Source organism: Coturnix japonica, chromosome 1, assembly GCF_054131305.1.
Source record: "Coturnix japonica strain WE chromosome 1, WE-NBRP24, whole genome shotgun sequence".
In the NCBI taxonomy this organism is placed as follows: domain Eukaryota; kingdom Metazoa; phylum Chordata; class Aves; order Galliformes; family Phasianidae; genus Coturnix; species Coturnix japonica.
The window spans coordinates 20582009-20609987 of record NC_140663.1 but is presented as its reverse complement, the minus strand read 5'-3'; the positions used below and the strand labels follow the sequence as shown (position 1 = coordinate 20609987).

At 38.3% G+C, this 27979-nt stretch overlaps 1 protein-coding gene across 8 annotated transcripts in view; it reads left to right on the top strand.

Annotated features, from left to right (window-relative positions):
• Positions 1–27979, top strand: part of CPED1 (cadherin like and PC-esterase domain containing 1) — a 136718-nt gene that overhangs the window by 52697 nt on the left and 56042 nt on the right. For 7 of the 8 annotated variants that reach the window (XM_085526213.1, XM_085526071.1, XM_085526280.1 and 4 more), the window contains 10 exons: positions 5566–5708; positions 7457–7529; positions 9489–9656; positions 9754–9858; positions 10762–10931; positions 12967–13026; positions 15846–15913; positions 16227–16271; positions 18066–18252; positions 19666–19834. In XM_085526213.1, coding sequence (XP_085382339.1) covers positions 5566–5708; positions 7457–7529; positions 9489–9656; positions 9754–9858; positions 10762–10931; positions 12967–13026; positions 15846–15913; positions 16227–16271; positions 18066–18252; positions 19666–19834 — 1188 coding nt within the window. The remainder of the gene's footprint in view (positions 1–5565; positions 5709–7456; positions 7530–9488; positions 9657–9753; positions 9859–10761; positions 10932–12966; positions 13027–15845; positions 15914–16226; positions 16272–18065; positions 18253–19665; positions 19835–27979) is intronic. The other variant, XR_014938454.1, reaches the window with a different exon arrangement.

Sequence of the window (27979 nt, the reverse complement as noted above, 5' to 3'; positions counted from 1 at the left end):
CTTCTGTGGAGTGCTGGAGTCTGACACCCAGTGCATACAGTGTACGTGCCATGTCTGCTCCTCAGCATGCATTGAATAGACCTCTTAAAATAAAGGAGTGGAGGTGGGAGAAACTGGGGCATAGCTGTCTGATTTAATTTATACCTTTCTGAAGCAAATCCTCAGCTACTATTCAGCTGTCTGCCCCAGGCTGCCCTAGAACCCCTCTTAAGAAATTCATTTGCAGAGAACATGCCAGAGAAAAATCTTCTGAAGGGAATTACTAAGCCACCATAGCATGCAGCCCTGTGAACAGCACACTGCTCTGCTCTCCTTTAGTGTCCATGAGTCTGTTCATGAAGCTTGTCAATTATTTTGCTCAGTCTTTTAGACCATTCACTGGTGATTCTGTTCTTGAAGAACCAAAGAAATCCATGTCACTGAAATCATAAGGCTTATTTTAATGACTTGAGATGTTAAAAAAATAAAATTCAAAGTGGGTAGAGAAAAAGCATTTTAAATTTAATACTGTCATCCATTTTTCCCCCCCAATTGCTTATCCTAAAGCAAAAACAGCTATCAGTGAGCTAAAGGCCAATGAGTTAAAACTAATCTTAATTACGTTTCTAGTTCATCCTGCCTTGGGAGAAAATATGTTCTTCATCACTGTGCTTTAAAAAGATTCACACATTTTCTGAAAGTTATTATGTAAATATGTGGAATATACCCCTCAATATATACATCCAGCACGTGGGTGAACATTTCCAAGCTCCTGAGAACTCCTGCAATTCTGTACACAATGGTGTAATTGTACAATGTGTATGTCCATGTGTACATTAAGTTTTACAGCGTACTAAAATTTAATCCCCGTTCCTATGCTCAAAAATCAGCCAGCAAGAGGTCAGCTTTCTCACAGACTAAATTCCTGTGATTGTCACTAGTTTTTGGTTTTTTTTTTTCCATTCTGTCCTCTTTTACTATTCTGTGCTGCTTTTAATCAACGAGGTTGAACCCTGCTGGGCAGGTGGTCTGTTTCCTCTGAAGGTGGGAGAACGTGCCTCAATAGTCATCATCTGTAGTAACCTTCAGCTTAGTGACTTTAGCTTTCTGTAGTTGAATGGAACTAAGTGTTGGAAACACTTAGAAAATCTCAAAGTTGTAGGTATTCATATTTCTTAGCCCCAGTCCATATATTCTGTATTTTCCCTATTAGGTGCTGAGAACCCTATAGAATCCGTAAGAGTCAAATGTAAACTGAACTGGTTTGAACAGGATTTTTTCATGAACTGGAATTGAACCTGAAGCATTTTTCTGGTGTCTTTGTTGGTCCTGAACCAAGCTGTCTAAATATTTATTTTCAGTCATTGGCTTAGAATAAACATTGTCCTAAAACCTGATATCCTATAATGAGGACCCTTTGAGCACAGTTGTTTTTTTTCTAATCTGCCCAAGGAACGCTGTAACTAAAATGTAGTTCCTTGGAGAAGCCAGTTTTATTTCAAGGTCTGTTGCGCTGGAAGCAGTTTGCTGCTTTAGCCAACAGCACGCTGTGAGTGCAAACAGTGCAAATCAGCCCACCTTTCAGCAGTTCTGGATCAAAATACATGCACTGCATATCCTTCGTGTTGCTGCGTTTAGGAACCAATTGGTGAGATGAGCAAATGACCTAATGGGCTTTTTCTGTCCCTCTTGATCAACTTAATATGGGCTGGCACCGTGGTCTTGCAGCTCGGAAAGCAAACTGTGTGCTGGGCTCCATCAGGAGAGGGGTGGCCAGCAGAGGCAGGGAGGTGATTGTCCCTCTCTGCTCTGCTCTTGTGAGACCCCATCTGGAGCACTGTGTTCAGGTATGGAGCCTCCAGTACAAGAAAGACATAGAGATTTTGGAAAGGGTCCAGAGGAGGGCCACGAAGATGATCAGGGGTCTGGAGCACCTCCCCTACGAAGATAGGCAGAGGGAGCTGGGCTTGTTCAGCCTGGAGAAAAGAAGGCCGTGCAGCCTTTCAGTACCTGAAGGGAGCCTATAAACAGGAGGGGAATCAACTCTTTGAAAAGGTGGATAACAGCAGGACAAGGGGAAATGGTTTTAAGTTGGAGGGAAGATTTAGGTTGGATGTCAGGGGGAAGTTATTTACTATAAGAGTGGTGAGGTGCTGGAACAGTCTGTCCAGAGATGTTGTGGATGCCCTGTCCCTGGAAGTGTTCAAGGCCAGGTTGGATGGGGCCCTGGGCAGCCTGGTCTAGTAAATGGGGAGGCTGGTGGCCCTGCCTGGCAGAGGGGTTGGAAATTCATGATGCTTGAGGTCCCTTCCAACTTGGGCCATTCTGTGATTCTGTGTTTCTTGTTGTTCCTTCCAATAATCATCCTCCGTCTCTCCTTAAAAAATTCTCTAACTCCTTACGTCCCCTGTGCAGCAAGGGGACATAGACAGCTTCTCACTTAGCCCCTTGAAACCCACTGCTGACATAGGAAACTAGGGAAGAGGTAAAAGCTAGTCTAGCAGGAATGTGATTGATGGCAGAAATGCTGGAAGTAGCTGTCAAATTAGCTGAAGAACCACCCTGTTATCTCATCCTGGTGAGGTGAATCTTCATTCTTAGTTTCTTATTTCACATGAACTGATTAATGCTGGGCTTCACCAAAACTGAGACAGTTTCAATCAGAGATGAATCTGAATCAGAACTGATGTGAAAACTATTCAGCTTCATGTTCTGAATCTTTGCGCTACTCTATAGGAGAAACAAATCTGAGTGATCTTAGACTTTGGGAAGCAAGTACTCCTGCTTGCCTTGAAATGTAGTGCAACTTGAAGATCTGCATAATCTCTTTCTGTATTGCAGTTCTGGGGCTCTTTTGCCCTAGAGATTCATGGAACTGCAGTGCACATGGAAACTCTACAGCATAAAAATACAGTGTAATGTAGTTCAAGATTGCATCATGATGCACATATCCAAATGGCAGAGCTGAGGTTAGATGTGCAACCTTTATTTATAAATTCCTGACAGTCAGAAGTTTAATTTTGTAATTTTAGTAATATATATTGTTGGTATTTATTTCCTACTGGCATTTCAAAAAACTTCCTCAGTTTCTCAGTCCAAAGCACTGCAAAACTTCCACACAGATCTGCTCATGGGGCAAATTTCTTTAATTTGGTAATACCTGTGAGCTTTTTAGAATAAAACCAGATGTGATAAGAACAGGTAGTCAGTCAAACCAACTTACTTACCAGCACAACAGGATTGAGCTACTGGCACTGAAGAGAAAAAAGAGCAAAGGAGGGTCAGTATTAACTCCATGCTTAAGTGATTTTCATACCTGGCTGTAGGCAATGATGCAGCATTTTTTATAAAGGAAAGTGGAAAATGCTTATTACATTTAATTACAATATGCTGCCTGAAGAAACTGTAAGTTAATCTTTCATGCCCACACAAACTAGCGTGCTTGGCGCTCACACGGGGAGGCTACAAAACTGTCTAGAAAATACTGAGGACAAGAGAGCATAGAATTATGTTGTAAGGAGATCTGGTGTTAGCACAGTGAGTTCATCATAATACATCACCAGTAATTAGTGGTGTACCTGGGGGACAATGCTAGGTCCAGTCTGTTCCACATCTTGGTTAATGGTCTGGGTGATGGGGTAGAGTGCACTCTCAACATGTTTGCAGGTGATACATAAGTGGGATGAATGACTGGTTTGCCAGAGGGCCATGCTGCCATCCAGAGGGACCTTAACAGTTTAAAGAAATAAGCACATGGAGTTCAATGAACAGAAATGCAAAGTCCTGCACCTGAGAATGAACAACCCCAAGCACCAGTATAGGTTGGGGTCCCCCCATCTGGAAAGCAGCCTGGCAGAAAAAAGCCTGGGGCTGCTGGTGCATGCCAATATGATCATGAGTTTGCAAGTGCACTTACTACAGAAAGAGCCCAGGAGTATCTTGGATTAGATGTAGTATTGCCATCAAGTTTCTGAAGGAGGACATTCTTTGCCTCTGTTCAGCACTGGTGAGGCCACAGTTGGAGTGCTGTATTCAGTTCTGGGCCTCCAGAACAAGTGAGACATGGACGTATTGGAAAGAGTCCAATGTAGAGCCATTGAAACAATGAAAAGACTGGAACATCTATGCAGAGAGGAGGGGCTGGGATTGCTGGGACCATTCAGCCTAGAGAAGAGGAGGTTCAAGGGGAATCTCATCAATGTCTATGAAAACCTGAGGAGATGGTGCAAAGAAAACAGAGCCAGGCTCTTCTCAGTGGTGCCCAGTGCCAGGACAAGAGGCAGGGAGCACAAACTGAAACAGAGGAGGTTCAATCCAATTATCACTTCTGTGTTGTGTAGATGATGGAACATTGGCACAGATTGTTGAGATTGTGGAATTCCCTCCATAGAGATCTTCAAAAACCACCTGGATGTAGTTCTGAGCACCTGCTCTGGGTGTCCATGCTTGAGAAGAGATTGAATCAGATGGTTCCAGTGGTGCCTCTGATTCTGTGCTCATGCCGTAGATTCAAAATATCACATTAAACCTTGTTACAGACTTCAAGTAAAGGTGATCTTTGTAAATCCATCTGAAGTGCATGCCAGCCACATGAGTCTCCAGAGGAGATGCCTACAGAAGCCAGTGGGACATGTATGAGTGGGTGACAGTAGAAAACACAATGGCATTTCTAAGTCAATTTAGTAGACAAATTCCTGGAAACATTCAGAAATTTGTCTTTTTTGGGTGTTTGTAGAAAACACGTCCCATGTGTACTCTATGAGCTTTATACCTGAAAGCAGTACTTTTATACAGTATAAATATATTTGTTTTGTACTAATTACTAATTATCTGACAGTTTGACACAGTTAAAAAACTAATTGAAAACATGATTCAAAGGCGGATCCTTTCTTAGCACTAAGATTGCTGATACAATAAAACCTGCCTGTGTCCCATTCTTCACTGGGATAATGTATTGCTTTAAGTTATCTTTCCCTAGATTTCTAACTGAAGTGATGAGGAGGGGGAATTTGCATGAATGATGAAAGCAGCTGAGATAACAGCATTATGCAGAAAAGTGAATATGTCCCTGGGAGGGTTCACATGGCTAAAATCCACAGCATCTGCAAGCATCCAGCCAAAGTATAGTCTGTGATGGCTGTGATGACTGGTTCTGTTTAGAATGTGTTAACCTGGGGTAAAAATTCATAGTCAAGGTCAAGTGAGATAGCCCTTGACATAGTATGTTAACAATAGAAAATGCTTTTTCTATGATTGTGCTACTGCCTACTGCTGAAGCATTACAATTTCTTTTGCCTGAAACCAATTGACAGTAAAGGGTTTTATCAAAGTAAGCTTATTCTGTGAGCAATAATTTTTAAATGCATTGCTTTAGAGTCTTTCTCATATTTGTAAAGAAAAGCTCCTTCTTTGCTACTGTGCTGCATGGTGCTTTTCATGCCATTCTTTACTGTGCAAATGAGTAACGACTCAAATTGACATTGTAATGCAATTTTGACTTCTACCAGCCTTTTAATTTATGACCTTAAGCACTGGTTTAGTTAAGCACTGGTAAATGTTCACAAATACATATAATCTTTTTCACAGCTGCAAAGGTTTTTTGAGATGTTCTTCAAGAGCAGTTCTCCCCAGCAAGCTTTTAACAACATGAAAGAAGCTATAAGCAAACTTCTACTTATAACTGAGGTCCTCAGTGAATCATCTGCCACAGGACCAGGCTCTTTCAATCAGTAAGTAACTTGCAGTGTTCATTGCTATGTTGTTGTTAGAATAGCTTCTTAGAATAGAAAAATGGTAGAGGACACATGAATCCCGAAACAACAAAATCCCTTATATTTCATTATTCTTGATAGAATAAAATGAAGATGTTATACCTAGGGAAGAAAACCCTAGAAGAAAGAAGTTGTGGTAAATACCAAGGACAAAATGCTGAGTCCTGATGGAGTGTTTCATGCAGCACAAATGAGCAGAGATTCCTCACAATTGGGCTAGTCATCATTTGTATAATGCTGTATTTCATGTAAGTGAGCTCTCTGACATGAGTCAGGTGTTTAAAGTTAGAGTAACACTGACTGTTCTGAACTGGCCGAGGCAGAGATCGTGAACAACAAACACAGCAGAATATGTTACAAAATGCATGTTATGAAATGTCCCCAAGCAGCAACAATTATTTTTATGTGAGTGCTAAGTCACTGCAGTCACTTCTAGTAGACTGTTGCAATTTTTATGCACATATCAGCATTTCTTACTTAGTAAGTTTAGTAATTGATATTTGTTCTCCACATGTTGTGTAGCATCTGTACACTTTTTGTGATAAACAATAAAAATTAAACAGTAAAATATTATGTTTGTATGCTTTAAAATTATTTGGGTTGGTCCAAAAGTAATGCCTTCTATTTACTTCTGTTGAAACTACAACAAAGAGCACAATAACAATATTTAATAGAGCATGTTATCAGCTACAAAACACTATTTTCCAACATTGTCACATACATTAGCTGTGCATTTTCACCAGTGATGAACAAGAGCCTGCATGCTGCACTCAAAGAAAATCTGCACCAGCGGTGATTCACTGTTGCTGTCACCACTGCTGAAACGTACCACTCACTGCCTCCCTGTGCTCTCATCCACTGCTTGGTCTCTACAAACATTCAGCATGAATCAGTGAATGTCGGTGTATTTTTTTTTTCTGCATGGAGGAATTCGGTGACACACCTTTGCTTCATCTGCATTTCCGTCAGACACTATTTGTCAGACTGCCCCTCTACTGCAATCTATCACATGGCAGCAAAACATAAAGGAATATTGGTTGGAAGGTTGGACCACAGAAATCCTCTGATGTCATGGCCCAGCATAATGAAATGGGAGGCAGTGCTTTCAGAGCAGCCCTCATATATTTGAGAACCTTGGTGTTTCAGTAATAATATTGTGAAGCTCATTATTTTTCAGGAAAACACATTGTGAAGGAAGTGGAAAGAGAGAAGGGAATGAATATAAAATTGATAAAGCTATTTTAATTATGATCCAAACTGAATATTTGTTTACTCACAGGACAGATATCCCTTATGTGTGTAGCCTAAAATTTTCTTGGTGTTCTTGACCCATGCCTAAAAACATCCCTTCAGGTGCATCTAGGTTCAGTGAGCCTGGAGAGTTCCAACTGATAAACATCTCTTGCCCTCCAAATGTCTCCAAAACTTCTGTGGGACCTTACTTTTACCAAAGAGCATTTTGTCTTTCAATGTGGTTCCCTTCCCTCATTAGTTTAAAAGTTGTCCATACAGATATCTTTTAGTATATCAATCTTTTCTTTAGAACAGGACTCTATCTTTGGCTAGGGTTGTGGACTCTTCTTAGAAATTTTTAGTCTGTATCATATGCTTTGTCTGGACAAATGTGTTTATGATGTTCTGTCATTGTAGCGCGTTTTACAATATCTGTCCTTTCTGAATCTGATTTCTGTTGTATTCTATTTCAGGTGCAGCCAATGTTTTCAAATGCTGACCTTTGACATTGGGTTCAGCACCTCCATACACCCTGTAGTTCTTCAGGTAAGCAGATGACACTGCAATGTTTCTTTTGTTGTTGTCAGTGGTGTATGGGCTTGTTCAGCCCAGTTCCATGACCAGCAGAGCGGAGGGATCTATGGATCTGCACCTCTGGAAAGTGGAAACAGGGGATCCCAAATAATTAAAAACAGTGGCAATGATCTGAGGAGAGACAAACTAGCTTAGTAAATGTAGTATCAGAATGCAAGCTAACACACTATTATACAATATAATCAAAATTGAAGCTAATAAACCAAATATGAGAGATGGAGCATCCAAAAACTGAAAGGCCTTACACTAATGCTGAGGTGATGTGTGTGGTTGGGATGAACAGCAGGGAGGAGAGCCAAAAAAGTGAAAAGAGAACATCAGGTTACCTACCAAGACCTTATATCTGTTCCCCGTGAGCAGAAATGGTAACAGCACAGTGAACAGTCTTCTGGGGAATGTAGTTCTCTTCCAGACAGGTGCCCAGAATGGGAGCATTACCTTTTTAACTGCCAGTGCACTACATGATGCTATGATGTGGAATACCAAAAACCAGAAATCATAAAACCATGACAGTTGTGTTTTTTCTCCCCTGGGGTGCCCTAGAGATTGCAAGCTTGTTGAAGAAAAGAAGGTTTTACTTGACCCCAAAAAATTACAACAAACAGAACACAGCAAAAAAACCTCTGTGTTAGTTGCTCTCAAATCTCTGAGAAATGTCTAAATGCTTTAATAATATTTTTGCCTAGATGTAGCAATGGGAGAAAGCAATTGGTGAGTGGCAGATTTCCTGTGATGAAATTCACCACACCGGTTAAGTGTATAAACTTTTTAGTGTTACAGCACTATTATCCCAAATGAATATCAGATAAATAAAATGCATAGAAAGCAATGCATGCAAGTGTAGTTAGGTGTTAACTGCACCAGAAAGAAATACACTAGAGAAAGTTAGAAGCCATTAATGGCTTTTAATGCAGGTTAACATTCTCCATGAACTGTGCCATAATTCTTCAGTTCATTTCTGCTTTCACCTCCACCATGCTGCCTTCTTCCACTGCACTGCCCTCTTCCTGGGCAGTCCTCAAGGCCCTCAAAACCTGAACAAAGAAAACTATTAGCATAAACTCCTTCTAGCAGTTTTGTACCATTCCTGTCTAATAACAACCCAGCCAGAACAAAAAATTTACCACTTTCCAGCTTTTTTCACTACACTTACACATACATTCAATTATGTATATGACTGGACACACAAAATCTTTCTTCATATATATGTTATACAAACAGTTGTAAATATATCCTGTGAAATTAAAGGAGATGATTTTTTAAATGCATCTGTTAAAATCTTTGCAGTTCTCTAGTAACAATAATGCAAAGATAGGACCCTTTAAGCCAGGCTGTAAATGAATTCTACCTGGAGTGCTTAAAATCATAAACATGGAGTGTAACATTTACCAGCATGTATAGTAACCTCAACCATCAGTCATAATCCATAAATGTGCAGTAAATCATTACTGTTGAATGGTTTCAAGTGAGATAATAAACAGTTACTCTAAAAATCTACAGTTGATACTTTCTTCACATCAACTGAAATTTTATTTTGAATTGTATCCCCTAGAAACGGAAATATGCACACATGACAGACAGCTTGGTTATATTTGTGTTTGTACTGAAATAATAACTTATTTGTATTTTATATGACTGTACTTCTTGTGCTTATATACTTTAAGGATTATATCATCGATATCAACTCAACTACCTGAGTTTTTAAAGAGTTGCTTTAAAGTATCAGCTGACATTTTTTAAAATCACATTTCAAACAAGACAGTTTCACATGAGCATGAGTTATTGAACTCTTTCCACTAGAGGTCAGCAAACATTGTGGCGTGAGATTTTTGCCGAAAATGTGGTGCATTTTTTGTATTATAAACTTGTCTGTCTTACTGATGCTCTTATTCTTACATTTTTTTCTAACAGGTGCATAAAAATTTTGACTTTCAAGATGAGGAGGAATCAAATCTTCAGGACCAAACTTTCAAAGAAGTTATTTTTGAAGACACTTTTAAATTTCTATTGTCTAATAAATCCTCAAGTTCCAGTTTCATAGAAGCTTTACAAAACATACATGGATCAATTGTGAGCAAGGTAAATAATTGCCTCTTTTCCGGGGAAAAAGGATTGGGGCCCAATGAAATCTCTTTCCATGTGATTTCACCAGAATGTGTTGCCCTTTCCTCCGTAGGATGGAATCTTCCACAAAGAAGGTGGACAATGTTTGTCTTTAGAAGAGATAAATTCTATGATTACATTTATTAAAGAAGTGAAGAATCTTGGACAATTTGAGCTGGTAAAATAAACTATTGTGTTATACTGAGTTCCTATTTTTTGTAAACTTGCTAATATTACTGCTGGCTTACTGCTGTCACTGCACATCTCAGACTGTATGGACAAGGAAAATGAGAGATAGAGGTTATAATAATTTTATTTTAGACTTTTTGAATTTATAGTAAAAGAGAGAATGAATTGAAGCACAGAATTTGAGTTAAGGACGAAAAAGCAGAAAAATGAACCAGAAAATAGAAGAAAAGAAATGGAAAATAATAAGTAAAAGTCTCCTGCATTGATAAGAAAATAGAATGACAATGAAACAAAGGATGTGTGAATGGAAAAACTGGAGGCTGTTCAACGCTAATATCGTTACCAAAGAGAAGACAGACATGAAAAAGTGACTAAAAAACATAGGCAAGATGTGTGATATGTCTTCTTCACAATTATAGTGAGTTGTTTTTTGGAGAATAGAGCTGGAAGAATAACAGCCACTATCCATGAGTAGGCAGTTAATGAGAGAAATTGGTACTGAGGTGGAGGACTAGAGAAATGAATCACCAAAACATGAATGTATTGTTCAGAAAATGTTCAGAGCATCAGGATTTTTTCTAGGCTTTCTGATTTAGTATTAGGGTTGGAGACTGGTGGGACTTTTAAAAAAAGGGAATTAGTTATTAGTTATCAATAACTGGAAGTCAAGTTAGAGACTCTGAGTGGAAAGGGAAGTAGATTTCCATGTTGGTACAGGAAGCAGGACTGACTTGCAGGGATGGGCAAGACAGACGTTTTCTATAGTTGTGTGAAAGAGAATTTATATTAATGTATCTGTATGCTATATACACTGTCTTCTGATATTTTCTCACATCTATGCAATTTACAAATATTATAACATGTAGAACCTAATCATTGTATCTCTTCTCAGCTTTACCCTTCTTCTGCACCCAAGATCCAAACTTTACTGCATGACCTTTATCACATGGTAGACCCAATGAGACGACTTGGCTCAGTCCTGACTATACACTGGTTGCTTTCCAGTTTGCTTGAACAATTCCAGTTCATGACCAAAGAGACACATTCAGATCTTTCAGAATGGTAAGACAGCTATTATACAATCTACAACCATGTAATTTGGAGTAACTCCAGTGAATACCATGAAACATAATTCTTCAATAGATGTAGGTGGATTTACATTACTTGACAGTAAGTTCCGTCATCCCTCCATGGAGCACTGTCAGACATCCTGCCATTAGAGCTGCAGCTAGGTCTCAACGTATGACAGTTTTTCCCCTTTGCTTGTATTTCTAGCATAGAGATCCATGAGTTAAAAATTAATTGGAGGTAATTCTTTTTTTCTAAGAAACATGAAGTGAATTAGTAAGTTGTTCCTGGAAAATGGTGAATTCAAAATTAAGAATGTTTACCACTCTAATTTAATTTATTCAATTATGAAGAAAACCATAGAGAAAGTGTAAAATTTTAGGCGAAGGCTTTTCCAAAAGGGATTGATGAATTTTAGTGGCTCTAAATTTCCTGTATTTGACAAGAGGCAGGTCAAAGAGTAGGAAACATCAAGAACCTCATTTTAACTCTGTTTGAAAAGCTGGGAGAATGCCATCATGACAAGATAGAATCCAATAAGCTTTTGGCAAGAGGAGAGAGCCAGAGAGAGAAGAAAGGTAGGCATGAAATATAAAAGAGAATAAGGAATGAACGAAGAGTGAAATCTTGTGGTATAAAATGTATTTATTATAAAAATTGGAGAAAAAAAAAAGTTTATGTGCTCTGTAGCTCTCAACTAGTGACATTTTGTATACTCATATGCTTCACATGTATTCTTTACTGAATAGTTGCATATATGCTGTTTATGCAAACAGAGGCATGTGATGTGTTTCATTCCACTGAGTCCCAAGTTTGACAAGCAAGCAACATTATTGAGAACCCTTTTCTTGGAGAAGGCTAATTTCACTATATAAGGCTTCTTGAGTTTCAATTTTGTTTCTTAGTGAATTGTGTGTAGCTTTCAGCAAATTATCTATATCTTCGTTTGCTTATCTACAAAGTGAAAATTATACTTCACCACTGTGTTACGTAACTGTTTATTAGTATTTTGAAAATACTCAGTTCCATGATAGTGCTAAACATTATTGTTGTTACTAGTGGCCAGTCCATGATAAGTAACTCAAAGATGCAGCTGTTTGCATTCATGTATAAGCCCCTGCCCTTTTGCCAAAATATTTTGGTTTGCATATCAAAGCATACCAACCTTTAGCAGCTTTCTGTTCTAATCTAAGCTGTGCCACTCACTCACTCACTCTGAGCAGCCCCTTGGCCCCTTTTTTCTTCAAACTGAACGTTTACTGTATGTATATTAATGCTTAGTAATACCATCACCTTTCTCCAGGAGAGCAGACAGTTTGCTTCTTTGCACTGTGTTTTTCTGCAGTGGTTAAGATAATGATACCATTCTGTTCATTCCCTCCATTAAAAAAAAAAATAAAATAAAATGCATGCTTTGACATTGCTAAATCATAATCTTCCACTCCTACAGTTACATGCATGTGAAGATGATGTATGTGTCAGATATGCATGTAATTATTCATAATCGCAAGGAAGAAAAAGGTGAGCAAAGCTTACACCCCAAATAACTTATTCTCTTTGAACTTTGATTAATCTTTGAGATTCCTAGCTTTGATGAGTTTGTCCAATCCCCTGCTTAAGTAGGCACCCTATAATAGATAGCACAGGTAGGCATCCAGTTGGGTCTTCAATATCTCCATAAAAGGAGACTCAATCAGAACACTTTTTATGAATATCTTCAGTTAAAGACGGGTTGGTTGGTTGGTTCATTTGACTGTTCTTATATCTCTGACTATGCAGACTTGGTATTTATAAAATCCAGTGATTTGCACAGCTGACTATCCACCCAGACAACATGGATACTTACAGGAAAAATAATGACTTTTGACTCAGGTCTTGTGCAGTTATGCAATTCACTGATAACGATTCCACAGAATTGCACTGTTATTTAAAGATGTATCATGGTCTGGTTTGCTTAACCCTCTTTGTCTACATTGCTAATATTGAAACCTTCAATGACAGTAAGGAACTGTCTGTACTTGTTCCACAGGAGAAGGAAGAAGAGCTCTAGAAAATCATCTCCAACTGCAATGAAATGGTTACAGCCCAGGTGAGAATGGCAATCTCAGAAGTGTTGGTAAAATAAGATAAAATTCCTTGAAAGTGATGGAGGGATGCTACCTACATTTACAGGAAATGTACATTTAAATTGACTTTTTGCTGTCTGTGCATGATTTTTTGATTCAATTTGTGATATGACTAAGATATACATGATTACTGTCTTCTAGAACATGGGATATGAAGTACTGTGGCAAGTATGCCTGGCTATGTCAAACAGCAAAATAGCATACAATACCTTTCTGTTTTGCTTGAGAGCTTAAGTAGCTCAATAAAGTTTCAAATGCTTTTACAAAATCAACTTACACTTTTGGAAAGGTGCTACTAGCTTCTTTTACACAAGCTCATTCTTAAGTCAAAAACAGAAACAGCAGCCCCCAAACTGAAAACAATTTATTGGTGTTTAATGTTGTCATGCTCATCACTGAAGAGTTTGGGAATCATAGTTCCAACTATGAGGCAAAAGAACAGGACAAGGAAGTCAGGGTTAAGATCTGCTGTGGGAAAAGTGAAAGACGGAGGGAAGGAAGGAGGGAGAGAGAATTGAAATTAAGTGCCAAGAAAAAAATCCCCACTTTTTGGTCTGCAATTTTGTATTCCTTTTCAGGAAACTAGTACAGAGAACTTCATTCCATGAAGCAAATGCTCCCATGGAAAGTCTTTGGCAGAAGTCAAAGAAGTAGTCTGCAGCACGTTTAAATAGAAAATCTGCTAGTGATTGTGTCTCACAAAATGATCTCTGGTGGCTCTTCATTTTCAAGAGACCTACAAAACATAATCTAAAGAGAAAGAAACCTCATAACTTAACTGAATACTGAGAACATAGTATCAATATTGATTTTGTGATCCACTAAAAACTGCACCACTCACAACTAACACGTATGTCAGAGGCTCCAAAAGTGCCCAGCTTTTTCCCTTTTTCAGTTTTAATCTCGTGGTGCAATTTAACTATCTCTGCCTATCCTTTATTGCTTATGTTTCTGATTGCCTAGACCATCCAAGCTATATTACTATTACTGCTGTCAGTCATTTAGCTTTCTCTTTTGTTGAATCACAGTGAGTCCTAAAGGACATGTTTACTGTTAATATTTGGTGAGGTACACAGAGATCTCCCAAAAGGTACAGTCATATACCAAGGTACATGATGTACAGTCATTTACAATTACACCTAATAGTAAAGTACAGAGACAATGTGCTCATCTATGCTTGATAGCTCATTCAAGACAGTGAGTAAAGCAAACAAGGGGCAGCTCATACAAATGAAGGCTTTTTCTTGCACAACAGTGTGTGGAGGAAAGGATTCTGTTGTATCCAGGGCCTCAGCCACTCTCTGACTGAGGGAAAGCTTCATAACTTCACCATTCCTCAGTCCTGCTGACAGAATGAGCTTGGAGAAAGAAAAAATGTGATGACTAAAAAGTTAATTCTTCAGCAGTGATGAGTACAGTAATCTCTACTTTCTTTCCGTAATACTATTCCTAAATATTAAATTTTGATACTTAAATTAAGTGGAGTTATGAGTATTAATGCTTGATCATAAACACAGTCTTCTTACAGAATTGATGCACAGAGGTCACAAAGTTCCTTAGTAAGCAGTACAAAGATTGCAATTCAAAAAGGAACAGTGGTAAGAGAAGAAAATGTATTTGACAGGTGTTAGACATTACCTCCCTGGCAAGAAGAAAGCAGGGTATTAAGTGACTTATAACGTGGAAAACAAACTCTCTAATAGTTTGTTAAGTGGCTCCTTTGAAGGAGGTCATGAATGTGCGTGAAATAAGGGCGGTGTCTAGACGGTGCAAGATGTCAAAACTATATGTTCATGCACATACAGAGACACACGGATCTGCCAAGAGACAGCTGTTTTTTCCCCTTATCTCAGTGAGATAACGCAGGAATCTCTTTTTCAGTATTTGACAGTTTGCCTTTTACCATGATGGACTTTAATATTGCTTTCAGCAGCTCCTGGTGAAACATCAGAGATGGCTGTTTGCTCAGAACCTGCCCTGCCTATCACAGAGAGTGACCTTGTATCTTTCAGAATTCAAAGTGAATGGCAGTATTTGGGAAGAAGTTTCTTTATGAGGGCTTCTACAGGAAACACTGGGAGAAAAACATCTGAAACTGGATCCTTTTAAAAAGCTCTCTCTGAAAGGGTCTTATCAGCCAGAGTTCAGTTCATGAATTGGAGAGATGCCTACTTTCTGTGCTTCCAAAATGTTACACAAAAGAAAAAAATCTGCAGAGTCAGCAAACTGGGAGCTGCTAACGTGTGTATGAATAGTTCCAATTGACTTTTTTTCTAACGAGGGTATATGTGTGTATACTGTGGAAGCTGACTATGTGCTTGGCTTTAATAAGTAAACACATCAAAGCAGTCAGTAACAGATATTCAGCATGACACAGACCTTCATCCATATTCTGCTATTTTTGAACAAAGTTTACTTTAACCTCAAGCATATACAAGAAAGCAATATAAAACTATTAAGAGATATGGCATGGGTTGTTTCATTCTCAGCTATATCCACTCTGCCTTTTCGCAGCAATTCAAGTATTTTTTTTGAAATTTATTTTTTATTTTCTTTCTCTTTGTGGTGTATACAATTATTTATTATGAAGTAAGTGCTTTCTATCACATTCAGTCAGGTAGCATTGCTAATGTTGAGGACAGGAGTCCAGAAGTTACATCTTTACACAGCAAATATCAAATTGCCATCTGCCATGCATTGCCACGTATAATTTTTTGAAAAATGTTGTATGAATTCTGTTTCTTCCACTAATGTAGAAATCTTTCTGATATTGAACTGACAGGAATTCTTCTCAAGAAAATGTGATTCCAAAGCAGAATTTCCGTTTTCACTTGTGGAAGAATCATCAAGGTATGGGATAAGAGTAAAACATTTCATACAGCATGTATCTTTCCTATTTTTAGTACTTCTGACAATACATATGATTTAGATAACACAATTTTGATTCCAGCTGGAAGATCTCGACTTACTACTTATAAAAGAGCAATTTCTTCCTTATCTGCATAAGTGTTCTGCTGAGTTGATGAGCAATGTTCTTGAGCCTAAAGCAAAATCTGACACTGCAAAGATTTCTTATGTATAATTACCAAAATGAGAGTTCCTTTTGCCATAGGATTGTGAATCAGGATTAGGAAATAAAATTAATGTCTCTGTTTTTTTTCAGCATTGCATTATTCCAGTAAGACTAAAGAAACTCAGTGCAGTTATGGTAAGTCAAGGGTTTTCTAGATTACTAGGAGGGAAGACAAGATATTACCTGAACAAATTTCTTGCCTTTTATTTTCTATATAACCATTAAATGAATTGAGTGCCTGTAAGTTGTTACCTAACAAAGGATTTTTAAGTAAAAAGAATGTTTATGAATTGCTCAGTGATTAGGCTGTTATATTAAATAAGCATCAAGTACAAAATTAAACATTTCAATGTGTGCTTATTGTGCTTATTCCAACACTCATTGATTCCTTGCTGTACTTCAGTAGTCTTTGGCCCCTCATTTTCAAGAACTTTAGCATACATCTGTTTCTGTGGACTAGCTTTTAAACTTGCCTGAAGTTGAATCAGCCTTATATCAGTCCAGTTCTCAATCCCATGATTTTAAAGAGCTGCTTTGGAGTAGAAGAGTTTTCTGAAATATCTGCTTATAGTATTGCTGTCTGTACTGGTAAAAGTGCTTTCTTCTGCCTTCCTCACTAATATATTATCTGAGGAGTAATTTGCATTTCAATGTGAAATAATTGCTCTGCAGAAGAGAGGCTTTTCTACTCATTCAGCCACTTTTCCTCGCTGTTAGTGATCATACCATACTTCCAGGAGCTCCTGTGTCAGTCAGAGGCCAGGAATGGTTGAGGGCTGGCTGACTGTCATCACCATCTGATTGCTTGCCATTTTATTTTGAAGTTATCTCAATTCATTTTATTTTGAAAATTTCCCCCCTGTTTTTAGCAATTAGTGACATAATCCCTCAAGGTACTAATGTGTACAGCATCTGGCAAACAGTTTATACTGCCATAAAGTCAGTATTTCTGTTAATTTGTGAGCCTTTATTACCCTGCAAACCTAGTCCTGCCCTTTCTCCAGAACATCTCCCCTTACATTTTAGTCTCTGCAAGATTACTGAAATTGCTCCGTTCTGGTTCTTTAGGCTGATACTGAGGTAGTAAAGGCCCATACAGAAGTGCATGCATCCTTATGACCATTAAAAAAACCAACAATTTAAGCCACAAGATTTGTTCATATATTGTAGAGAGAGTTTCCTGGCAAGTATTTCTCCAGGACCCAGTTCTGAACACATACTAGGTAATATATGTGGAAAGAAAATTTTCAATATGTAATTGTTCTGTAAATCTGATTTCAGTAGGTTGGATTAAAATATTAGTCACAGATGAGTTGTCAGCAAACGGCTATTCTCAGGAGTCATTTGGCAAACACTACAAAATAAAAGATATATTTGAGCAAATAGGATCTGATTGTGGAGATTTTATAAACAAGAAAGTAGCTGAAATTTTTTGATTTAGGAATTTTAATAAATCATGCTTCAAGCTGTACTACAAATGACCCCATGAGTCTGGATATCTCCATGTGACTTGTTCTTATGTCTAACATATTCTGATTTTTATCGGCAATTACACATGTACATAAACCCTGTACACAGGCTGGTACCTAAGCAGGTTATGGATTTTGGCCTAACTTTTTCTCAAGTTCCATTTAAACAACTGGAGGCAGGATCTTGCAGAGCTAATCCTTGCATTTTCAGATGCTTATCGAGACTTAGAAGTTAGTGCCTTTGAGTAGAGTCATTGGGCACGGAGTGACTAAAATCCCTCTAGGGCCTGAAAATGACTCTCAGGTGCCAACAGGACTTTGCATCAGGATTAACAGTCTCACAGTGAGCAGGAAGTTAAAATCTTTCTACTGTGCATGTTATCAATCTGCCAGAAGTTGCATGTTACTTATAAATGTTCATACATTTCACTGTTTTTCCTTTGATGCCTTCTTGGAACAGATAAAGATACCCTATCTCATATCAGGCAGATCTTCACCAGTCCACAGCTGGACTTGAATCCTCAGTTTAACCCAAAGATCAAGGAGTACTATGCAGAAGTCCCATTTGATGTGGTGACAGTGAAGATTGGAGCAGAACCTTCAAACTGTCAGTGCCAAGTCCACCTTGATGAGGTGAAAGGACCAAGGTATGAGCAACAAAATAAATGTTTAAGTGTTGTAAACTTCAGAAATATGTCAGGGCAGCAGTGCCCTGCCAGCAGTTTGCTTAGTTAAGGTGAGAAATAGAGAAAGTAAGTTCAGGTGAATTCATTCAGAATAATAATTTTTTACCAGAATCATACTGTAAGGAACTGACATCAGGAAGAGTACGAGGCTGTCCAATCTTTTTGAGTGATATAATGCGAGAGGCCACGTGAGAGAGAAAAGCCATCAGTAAATATCAGATTTGAGCACTCACCCACAATCATCTATGCTGTTTTATCATTACTGTGGTCCTTTGTCCAGTTTTGGGTTTCTCAGACAGATCTCTCACAAACATGTGTTTCCTGTAGACATTTTGGACCAGACCATCCTGCTTTTGGATATGGAGAGGGTCAAAAGGTGTGTGTTTATCTGCACCGGGTGCTTGAGAAACCAAGGGCTGGCCTACATAGTCAGTAGTCATTAGTAAAAGATTTCCTTGCTTGACACTGAAGATTTAAAAGGGAAAGCACCTGATTGGAAGCACCCTTAACCATTTCTAAACTGGCTTTTCTTTATGGCACAAAATTATCTATACAACACACTGTCTTTTGACTGACTGCAGATACTTCAACTTAGAATGCTTGCTAATAATTAGTCATTTGGTGCTGGTCTGTACACTGTTGTTGGTCTTATACCTAGTGTATTTCCTGTAATTTCAGTAAGAAATCAGTCATTGTTTATGATTGAAATAAAAGCTCCTGTAAAATTCTGCCATCCAGCTTTGTAGTGTTTTAATATTAATACTCATTTCAACCTATAGAGGCATCGTGAGATAATGAAGGTCTGCAAAAAGTATGAGAGCTATTCCTTGTAAAAGGCAAACAGAATGGCCATATGCCCCTTTCACTGAAAAGTAAAAGCTCTGAATGAGCAGACTCAGTCTTCCAGCCTTCTCTTTTTACTGCAATCAGAAGAAGATCACAGTTGAGCTTTGTTCTTGTGTCAAACTTGAGTCTGGGATTCCATCATGTTTGGCTAGTTACAGTTTCCACAGCTAGGTGACATTTTTCATCTGGTTTGTCTTGACTTCACTCTGGACTTGGACCCACCAGGAATTATAGTCTCTAGAGCCTTCATTCACAGATTTCCCATAAGAACTACCATTGCCACTGAAGTTGTTCTTATGAAGTTTCACTATCATTATTTTGTCTTCTTGAAGGAATTTTTAAACTCTTTTTAGAAAATTGTGTGTGCTGTTTTTATGTAAAAACATGTGTTTGGAGTAATAAACTTTTAGAAATAGAAGTCTCAGCAAGCAAGTTTAACTGCCATAGGCAATGCTGTGAAAATCCTTGTTTCTTCAGTGTTAATTCCACTTACTTTTTTTTTGTTTTCTTTTTCCCCCCCTCTTTCAGCACTGCTAATTACCCACTTGGCCTTGGATTGAACAAAATTGTTGTTCTTGTAACAGATGATTCGCAGCCCAGTCCTCAGATTGTGAGCAGCTATAAAATCAGAATCTATCGAGAGGACCGCCCTAGTCTGCCTTTGTTTGATGACTTTATGATATGTGGCTTTGTGCAGGTATTGTTTCTCTTTTCTTTTATTACACAAAGTAATAGTGGATTTTTCTGGTTTCTCTGTAGAGTATCAGATTTGGTGAGATTAGAATCTGGGCTATAATTGCTATAATTGTATGAAATACAACATTGACACAGTTTTTTTGGTATAAAAAATATGTACCTGTTACTGTCAGCATGCATTCAAGAACTCTAGGTTAATTAATCCTTTCTTTAGTCAGCCAAAGCTTACCCATCAGAGAGCCTGCAGGAAAATTGTCTCAGTACCATGTGATGGGGCAGACTGGACTTTCTGTACCTATCTATCTGTGACACTGGAGCTGTGGAAATTCTTTTACCACCAAACGTGTCCATGATGTTGGCACATTTGACGCTGTTCAGGACAAATGATGCTAGAAAACTTATGATTTAAAAGTGCTTATTCTAGAAGCTTAACAGACACAATGGAAAACAGACAAGCAAAAGCACAAAACATCCTCTCAATGGAAGAGACAATTTCTGCTTAGGTTCCATTTATCCAAATATAAGTTTGGGTATAAAAATAAATTACTCCTAAGTAATAACAATCTTTAAGAAACAGTGGGTCCATTGAATGAAAAAAAATCACATGGCTAAGGAGGGGAATGTGAGAAGATGGGGAGGCTTGAACTAACATAGACACAAATCTGGAAGTAAGAAAATACAATAAAAGAAAGGAACAGTGAAGCTTCCAGTTACTTACACTACAGTGACAACAAAATTCTTCAGAAAAAAAAAACAAAACAAAAAGAAAACCTGGATCATAGCTTTATTTTCCTTTCCCAGTTCCTTTCCATATACTGCATAAGAAGTTACTTTTGGATGGGCAAAGTCTGAGCATTTTAAGTGGTTAATCAGATGAATAAGTTTGGTTTGTTTTTTTGTTTGTTTGTTTGTTTGTTTCAATTGTGAAGAAACAAGCACTGGAATTTACAACAAGAGGCAATTATATTATAAATGTTGATGGACAATAATTACCTCAACCTGCAAATCAGAACTGTCAGATAAAATATATGTAGCAGTCATCGCCTAGTGACTGCTGATGTGCCTGATTGTGATGACCACACTACCCATTTGTTGACTCTTCTCTCAAAATTAACTTACAAACTTAAAAGGTCAAGGACTCATTCTAGTAGTTGCTACAGTAATAATAATAATAATAATAATAATAATAATAATAATAATAATAATAATAATAATAATAATAGCATGTAATGCCTGTGATTTCTGTTCACAAGTGCAGCAATTAGCCAGATATCTTGTGTGAATTACTAGGAGCAGAACCCAGCATCTACCCTTAGTTGAATTTCATGCCATTGATGATTGCCCAATGCTTCACTGTATCTAGGTCCCCCTGAAAGGCTTCTGTCCCTTGAGAGACCCAGCAGCTCCTCCCAGTTTGCCATTATCAATGAACAAACTGAGGATGCATTCTACTCATGCATCCATGTCACCGACAAAATTATTGAACACAACCAGCCCTAGAACAGAGCCGCTAGTGAAAGATACAACTCCATTCACTGCAACTCTGTGAGGTCTGCTCTTAGCCAATTCATCAAGCAGCATGTGGCTGTTCATGTCACATTTGGACAATTTGTCCAGAAGGGTGATGTGAGGAACAGTATCAAAGACCTTACTTGAATCCAAGACAATTACATCCAATGCCATCCCTCCCTTCATACACTGAGTGACCTTATTGTAGAAGGAGATCAAATTATTCAGTCAGGGCTTTCTCTTTGTGGACCCACTTTGAAATCACTTGGTAAAAGCTTTGTTCTTCAAATGCCTTTCAACAGCACCGAGGATAATTTTGTCCATAATTTTTCCAGGGACTGAGGTTTCCTGGGTCTTCTCTCGTGCCTTTTATAGATAGATATAATGCTGGCTAGCTTCCAGGAGAGTATCAGTAAGCTGAGCACTAGAGAAAAACACCCTGTCTGAGATGATGTGAGGAAAGCCCCTCTTGTCACCCAATTTAGAATGGAATATCTAGATGTAGAAAAAGGAATTCAACATCTTGCACATCCTCCCACACTAGAATTTACACTGTTGTTAAGGTTTTATGATAGCATTTATGAGACTGAGTATGAATCTTTGAAGCACTGTCAAGGTAAAGAGATCTAGAATGATAAAAGTGAAACGTTTTAGAAGTTACTTTTGATTGAGCTTAGTTTACTGCTCATCTGTGAATAACTGCTCTCTAATTAAACATAATTGTTCAGAGCTAGGGAGGACTTGAGTTTAGAGTAAAAATGAGATGAAAAGCATTCTTGCGGTATCTAATGAAAGCTCTGAAGATACAGTATAAGATTCTAAATCAATTTTTTTTTAGATATGTTAAAGGTAACCTTATCAGCGAGCACATTTCAAAAACAAAGGCTAAAGCTGGTGATAGACATGGCATTCTGAAACACTCAAAAGCCTACTCGTTGTCCTTTCCCCTATTTACTACATCCCTGCCTTTTGTTTCGAGTGATGGTTTTATCAATAGAAAACTCACTTTTTAAACAGCATAATTACATTCTGCATTTCATACCAGAGAACATCATGGGCTCTTATGAGTGGGGGTTAATACAGCCTGATCAATGGCATGAGTGCTTGTTCTCTTAGTAACAAGACACCTGTTTTAGGAGCAAAAGGATAAATACAGCGTGAACTGATGGAGTCCCTATTGGACACTTGACTACGCACAACTGGGATTGCACATTGGGAGAGAAAGGTCACTGACAGTGGTGTGGTCTTTCTCACAGAAGGCTTCAGTTAAAATTCTAATCCATAGACTTTTTGCCTGACTTTCTTTTATGTTTAATCCCATTAGGATATTCAGGTTTCACTGCAAGCTGATACTATAAGGAAAGTTACCATAAAAAGAAAGCGTGCGGGATGTTGTTTCCAGTCTTCTAACAATTCTCATGCAGTTGAATAATCCTGGATTAATATCAAGGCTATTGAATTAAAAAGTGTGTGGTTCCAAGCCTTGAAGCCTCTAAAAGGAAAAAAAAGCATTGTCCTGTCTCCTTTTTGATAGTAGCTGTAATGTCCTCATTAAAACCAGATTAGCTGGGGACAAATTGTGGCATCGCCATAGCACCTTCACTGCCTTTCATTACCTTTCATTATGTATTCTGTGTTCTGACAGTACTGCTAGGGCTGCAGGTAGAAAGGTTGTTGGTTGGTGCTTTAACTTAATTTTGTGGAACCATTGACAGTATTCAAAATAAGTGTTCTTGAAAGAGGAGGTGTCATTTAATTATCCTCTATGAAGCTGCAATACCAAGACAGAGGTAAGAAAGTAGAAAAAAGCAGGATATCAACATTACACTCAGGTGAAAGATTCTGGAGCTTCTTATACACTCACTGACAGAAAGAACAGTCTATTTTATTCATTCTTTCAGGGCCCACTGTCTTTAAAACACAAATAAATTTAACTAACTATAACCTCATTTGAAAAGTATGAATGTTATGTCTTCTGCATTTCCCATCAGTTGCATTAGATTCTGTGTGACCTCCATGATGAACCACACATCTCTTCTATCCTTACTGCATTGTGGATGCTTTGTGCAGACTTTTAGTTTTTTGCAGCACTTACTGTGGTAGCAGTCAACCTTCTTGGCAGCGCTGCATTCATGTCACTATAAGACATGCAGAAGGTGCATCTCTTGAACTGAATATACAATCAAATCATATCAGCAAGTAGATTTTATCTCACTTGCAAAGTCAGCTAATTTCCCCTTCAGAAAATAAAAGAAATAAAAAGAAAACCCATTATATGTGCAGTCACGCATTGCATTCCTTAGTCTTCTCTAGAGCTAGCCAGGATTTTTTCCAGTATTCTTGATATTTTTTATCAACAAGAAAAATACCCTTAACTTTGAAGAAATTACTTTGAGTTCTTTTTTTTTCTGCTTCATTTTTAAAAGCCTTATTATTATGGCATATTCTTTCTTCAAAATCCTTCGATTAAATGGAAATTTCCTACTGGAAATCTGTGATGTTAGCATAACTGTTAGTCTACAGATTTTAGCTACCACTGGATTCCAAAGGTAAAACTCTGTTTTCATAGAGAGAGTGTCTGGGACAAGAAAAAGTCACTCATTCTTAGAACTGAAATACTCAAGCTGTATACTTAAATGTTCTTCAGAAACAGTGGTGGGAGCATAGTATGGCAGTCATCTTTCCAGGAGTAAAGCCAACTTAAGCATTCCTTCCTTGCCTGCAGCTATGTATGATCCAGATGGAAGATCTTTTTTAAAAAATATTTTTAATGGACTAGTTTCTAGCATAAGATTCCCAGTCTTACTGTGTTACCATAATGGAAGAGAGAGGAACAACTGGATCCAGAAGAGTGGCAGTGGGTGCTGTATTTAATCAGCATTTGCACTGTCTAGGAAATAAATTCACATCCGTATGGGGTTTAAAGCTTTTATGAGTGAAAAGTTACAGCTGTATGGAGAAAACCAGAGATCTGACTTTAAATAAACAGGAGTTTCATATCCAGAAAGTGTAGATGTGATTAGCTGGTGAAAACACACAGAGCACTAGAACTACATTTGTGTTGCTATTAATCTATTAAATAAAGCATAAATGAGTATGTTTTGCTTTGCTATTTTGTTTTTTGTATGCCTGTAACCGTTCACTAGGAAAGGCAGAGTAGCTCTCATATAAACTTGAGGAGCAAATACATAGCAAACAATGCATTGTTAAATTGCAGGTATTTCTTTCAGGTGGAAGCCCCACAGTGATTAGAGAACTAATACACAGAGACTGACATAAATTATATCTTCAGCTTACGTCTTCAGGTCCTATATATCAACATGGCTCAATTAATTTAAAGGGAGCAGTTCCAAATTACACTAATGTAGCATCTGTCTTGACAGAAATTAGGTATTGTAAGCAATGTTAGTGAGTGATTTCACTTGCAGGAAAGCTGCTGAAATTGTTAACAATTCTCCTAAATCCACAGTCAGTCAACAAGCTCACAAAAACCTAAAAACCACTGTAAAAATTTAAAGCATGTAAAGGTAAGAGGTGTATAATCATCATTTACAAGCATAATATTTACAAGCACCTGATGTAATAACACAACCGCTGCACCTAAAAAGTGTCCTTTAAAAGGTGGAGGTTTAAATACTAAGTACACCAAGCTAATTTCCAAGTAGAGAGTTAATTTCTGTGTATATCGGAAAAAAACGTTTTTTGAAGTCAGCATTTTCTGACTGTCAACATCTATGCCACTAGGGAGAGAAGGCTTGCCACATTTTCTTAATTATAAGAAAGGCTTTTGTGTTGATTTAAAATATTGCTCTGTGGGTGACTCAGAGGAACAATTAACCATTATGATGGATCTTCTTTGCATTTGTGCTATACTGTGCTGAGCTTCTTTTGGATCTTAGGACCAGAGATGTGGCTGTTAGGCTGGTATCTTGGTCAGCAGCCAGTATCTGCTCCTTTAAAGGAAGATTTGGAAAGCTCAACCGAGCAGAGATCTGTCTCCTTGGAGGAATTAATGTAATACTTTTAGATTTTCTTTTTATAAATCAAGTGTTCACTTCCTTCACCAACATAGTTGACTTCATATATAATCTGCACCATCATCTGTTAATCGCTGGTTCTTGCAGTTTCTGTTCTCTGTCAGACAACTGCTGTGCTCTGGACAAATTGGAATAAGGTGGGAAGAGCCAGCAAAAGGATCAGTATGGCAGTGCTTCAATGTAAGTGTCTCTTTCTCTAGACATGGAATGAAATTTTGCTTCAGAGCTTCACACAGTACCTCCAGTACAGGCTTTGCCTAGTTAGGACTATCATCACAGCATCCAGCATTTTGGGGATGCCACATTACAGAGTCCAAATTTGTAGGCTCAGGTCCAGCAAGGGTCTGACTGCCTGGCATATAGTCTTCCTTTTTAATGCATTTTGCTAGTTTTCTCAATTTGTTATTAGCTGTGCTTATTCTTCTTTATGTAGATAGGTTTCCTGTTTAACATATGACACCAGATTAATGCCAGATGCCTTCCAGGAAGGTTCTCCAGAATTATCAGGCAGAGAGCAAAGAGAGTGTCTGTTTCCATGCAGCAGCTACATTTGTCATTATTATGATGTCTTGAACATGGGAAATGGTGTGTTACACAGATCACTAATGGACAACTTGCCAGCAGGGCTTTTAGGCAATCCATATGAATGTTGGTTTAGTGATTCAGAAGTTTTGAGACAATTATGACTGAGATCATAGAATCAGAGAATGGCTTGGGTTGGAAGGGACCCTGATGATCATCATGTTCCAGCCATCTGCCTGTGGCAGGGCCACCTACCTCCCAGTCTGGTACTAGACTGGGTTGACCAGGGCTGCATCCATCCTGGTCTTGAACACTTCTAGAGACAGAGAGTGATATTAACAAACTCATTTCATTTTTGATTCTTTCCTGGATCCTTTCCTTTTCTGGACATTAGGAAATATTACTTCTCGGAAAGGGTGGTCAGGCACTGGAATGCACTGCCCAGGGAGGTGGTGGAGTTGCTGACCACGTGTTCAAGAAACATTTGGATGTTGTGTTGAGGGATATGATTTAGCTGGGAAGTATTGGTGATGGTTGGACTGGATGATCTTCTAGGTCTTTTCCAACCTTGGTAATTCTGCAGGTGAAGTACGAGGTTACTACAATAATTCACCCCTTCAGAGATATAATTTTTTGGCAGCTTTCAGCCTTCTTTTTTTTTTTTAATGTTTCCTTTTGTTGGGCAACAGTCTTGTAGATAGAAACTTCTTAAATGAGAAGTGATCTCACTCTTAATTACCGCTGAATTTACTGACACCAACCTCTGCAGCAGATTTAATAATTCCCTCTTCTGCATGTTTGCAGCTTAGCACAGACTTCCTAAAAACATCCTACCATCCTAGGAACTCATTTAGGTGAATCCTGATTTGAAGGGTTATTTTGCTATTATACTGCCATAGAAGAATGTTAGTGTATAATTATAGGAGGAACTGAACTTAAAAAGATAAACTTCAGTGACCTTAAAGAACAAGTCTATTCTCATGTGTTCAGGCTGTTCTCTCCCTTTATACAATTATTTATGTCATCTCATGGGCATGCATAATACTTTAAAGATAAAGAAGATGAAGATCTTCCCAGGAGCCTGCTGAACAGATACTCATAATTGCATGACTACAAATGTTAGGGAGCCAAATTATGACCAGTATGATTGCAAATGGTGAGCAAGATCCCACTGGCGCTGGTGGGGTGTGTGATCGGACATTGTAGTCTGACAGATGTCTTGTAATGCCTGCTCCCAAGGGTGCTTCAGGAGGGAAGATGCTGAGGCAGACACAGTGCTGTAGAGGCAAATGCTGAAGATAGAGTGCATTTTCCAAGCCAGTCAAGGACTGCTAGGGAAGATTGAACTTGACCAAGGGTATTTTGATTCCATTCCTTTAACCACATGATTGAAATGTCTTTTTAAATAATAGCAGCAAGCCATTGTGGGTGAATGTGAAAAAAGACAGACAGCAATAAATGCTGGGTAGGCAATTCAGCTCCTGGGAGAGTACAGTTCTCTGGAACAGCTGATCAAAAAGCTGGTTTTGTATAATTCTTCTTAGTTATAGACTTTTTGTTTTTATTTTTTTAAGCTATCAGCCAATCATCCCCCATATTTGGAACAGATTTTTGCTTACAGTCCTTTTTTTGCAAATTCGGATGATTTTGTTGTGACATAGGCTCAGTAACCAATTCCATTTTGCTAAATAACAGGTAGCAGCAATTTTCACGGCAATACAGACTTTCATGTGCTTATTTCTCTTTCCTCTTCCTGCTCTTTACATGCATTTCTGTGTTGTGGCCCAGCAAGGGCAGGAGAGCTGTGTTTGAGTCACTCCATCCTGAGGCCATCCTAATGGCTGAGTTCTTGGGGGGATCCTAACCTAACCTGACCACCTACAGAAAGGTCACTTCCTTATGACTACGTCTTGACTGCAATAGCGCACTGCTGGGGTCAGAGCCTGAGCTGACAGAGGCATACAGCCTCTGTGTGAGATGATGCACCTTCAAAAAGGGTGCTGGGGACTACCAGCTGGGCATTCTGCTCCTCAGCATCTGAATCTCCAAGTCACCTAATGAAATCTTTTGAGATCTCT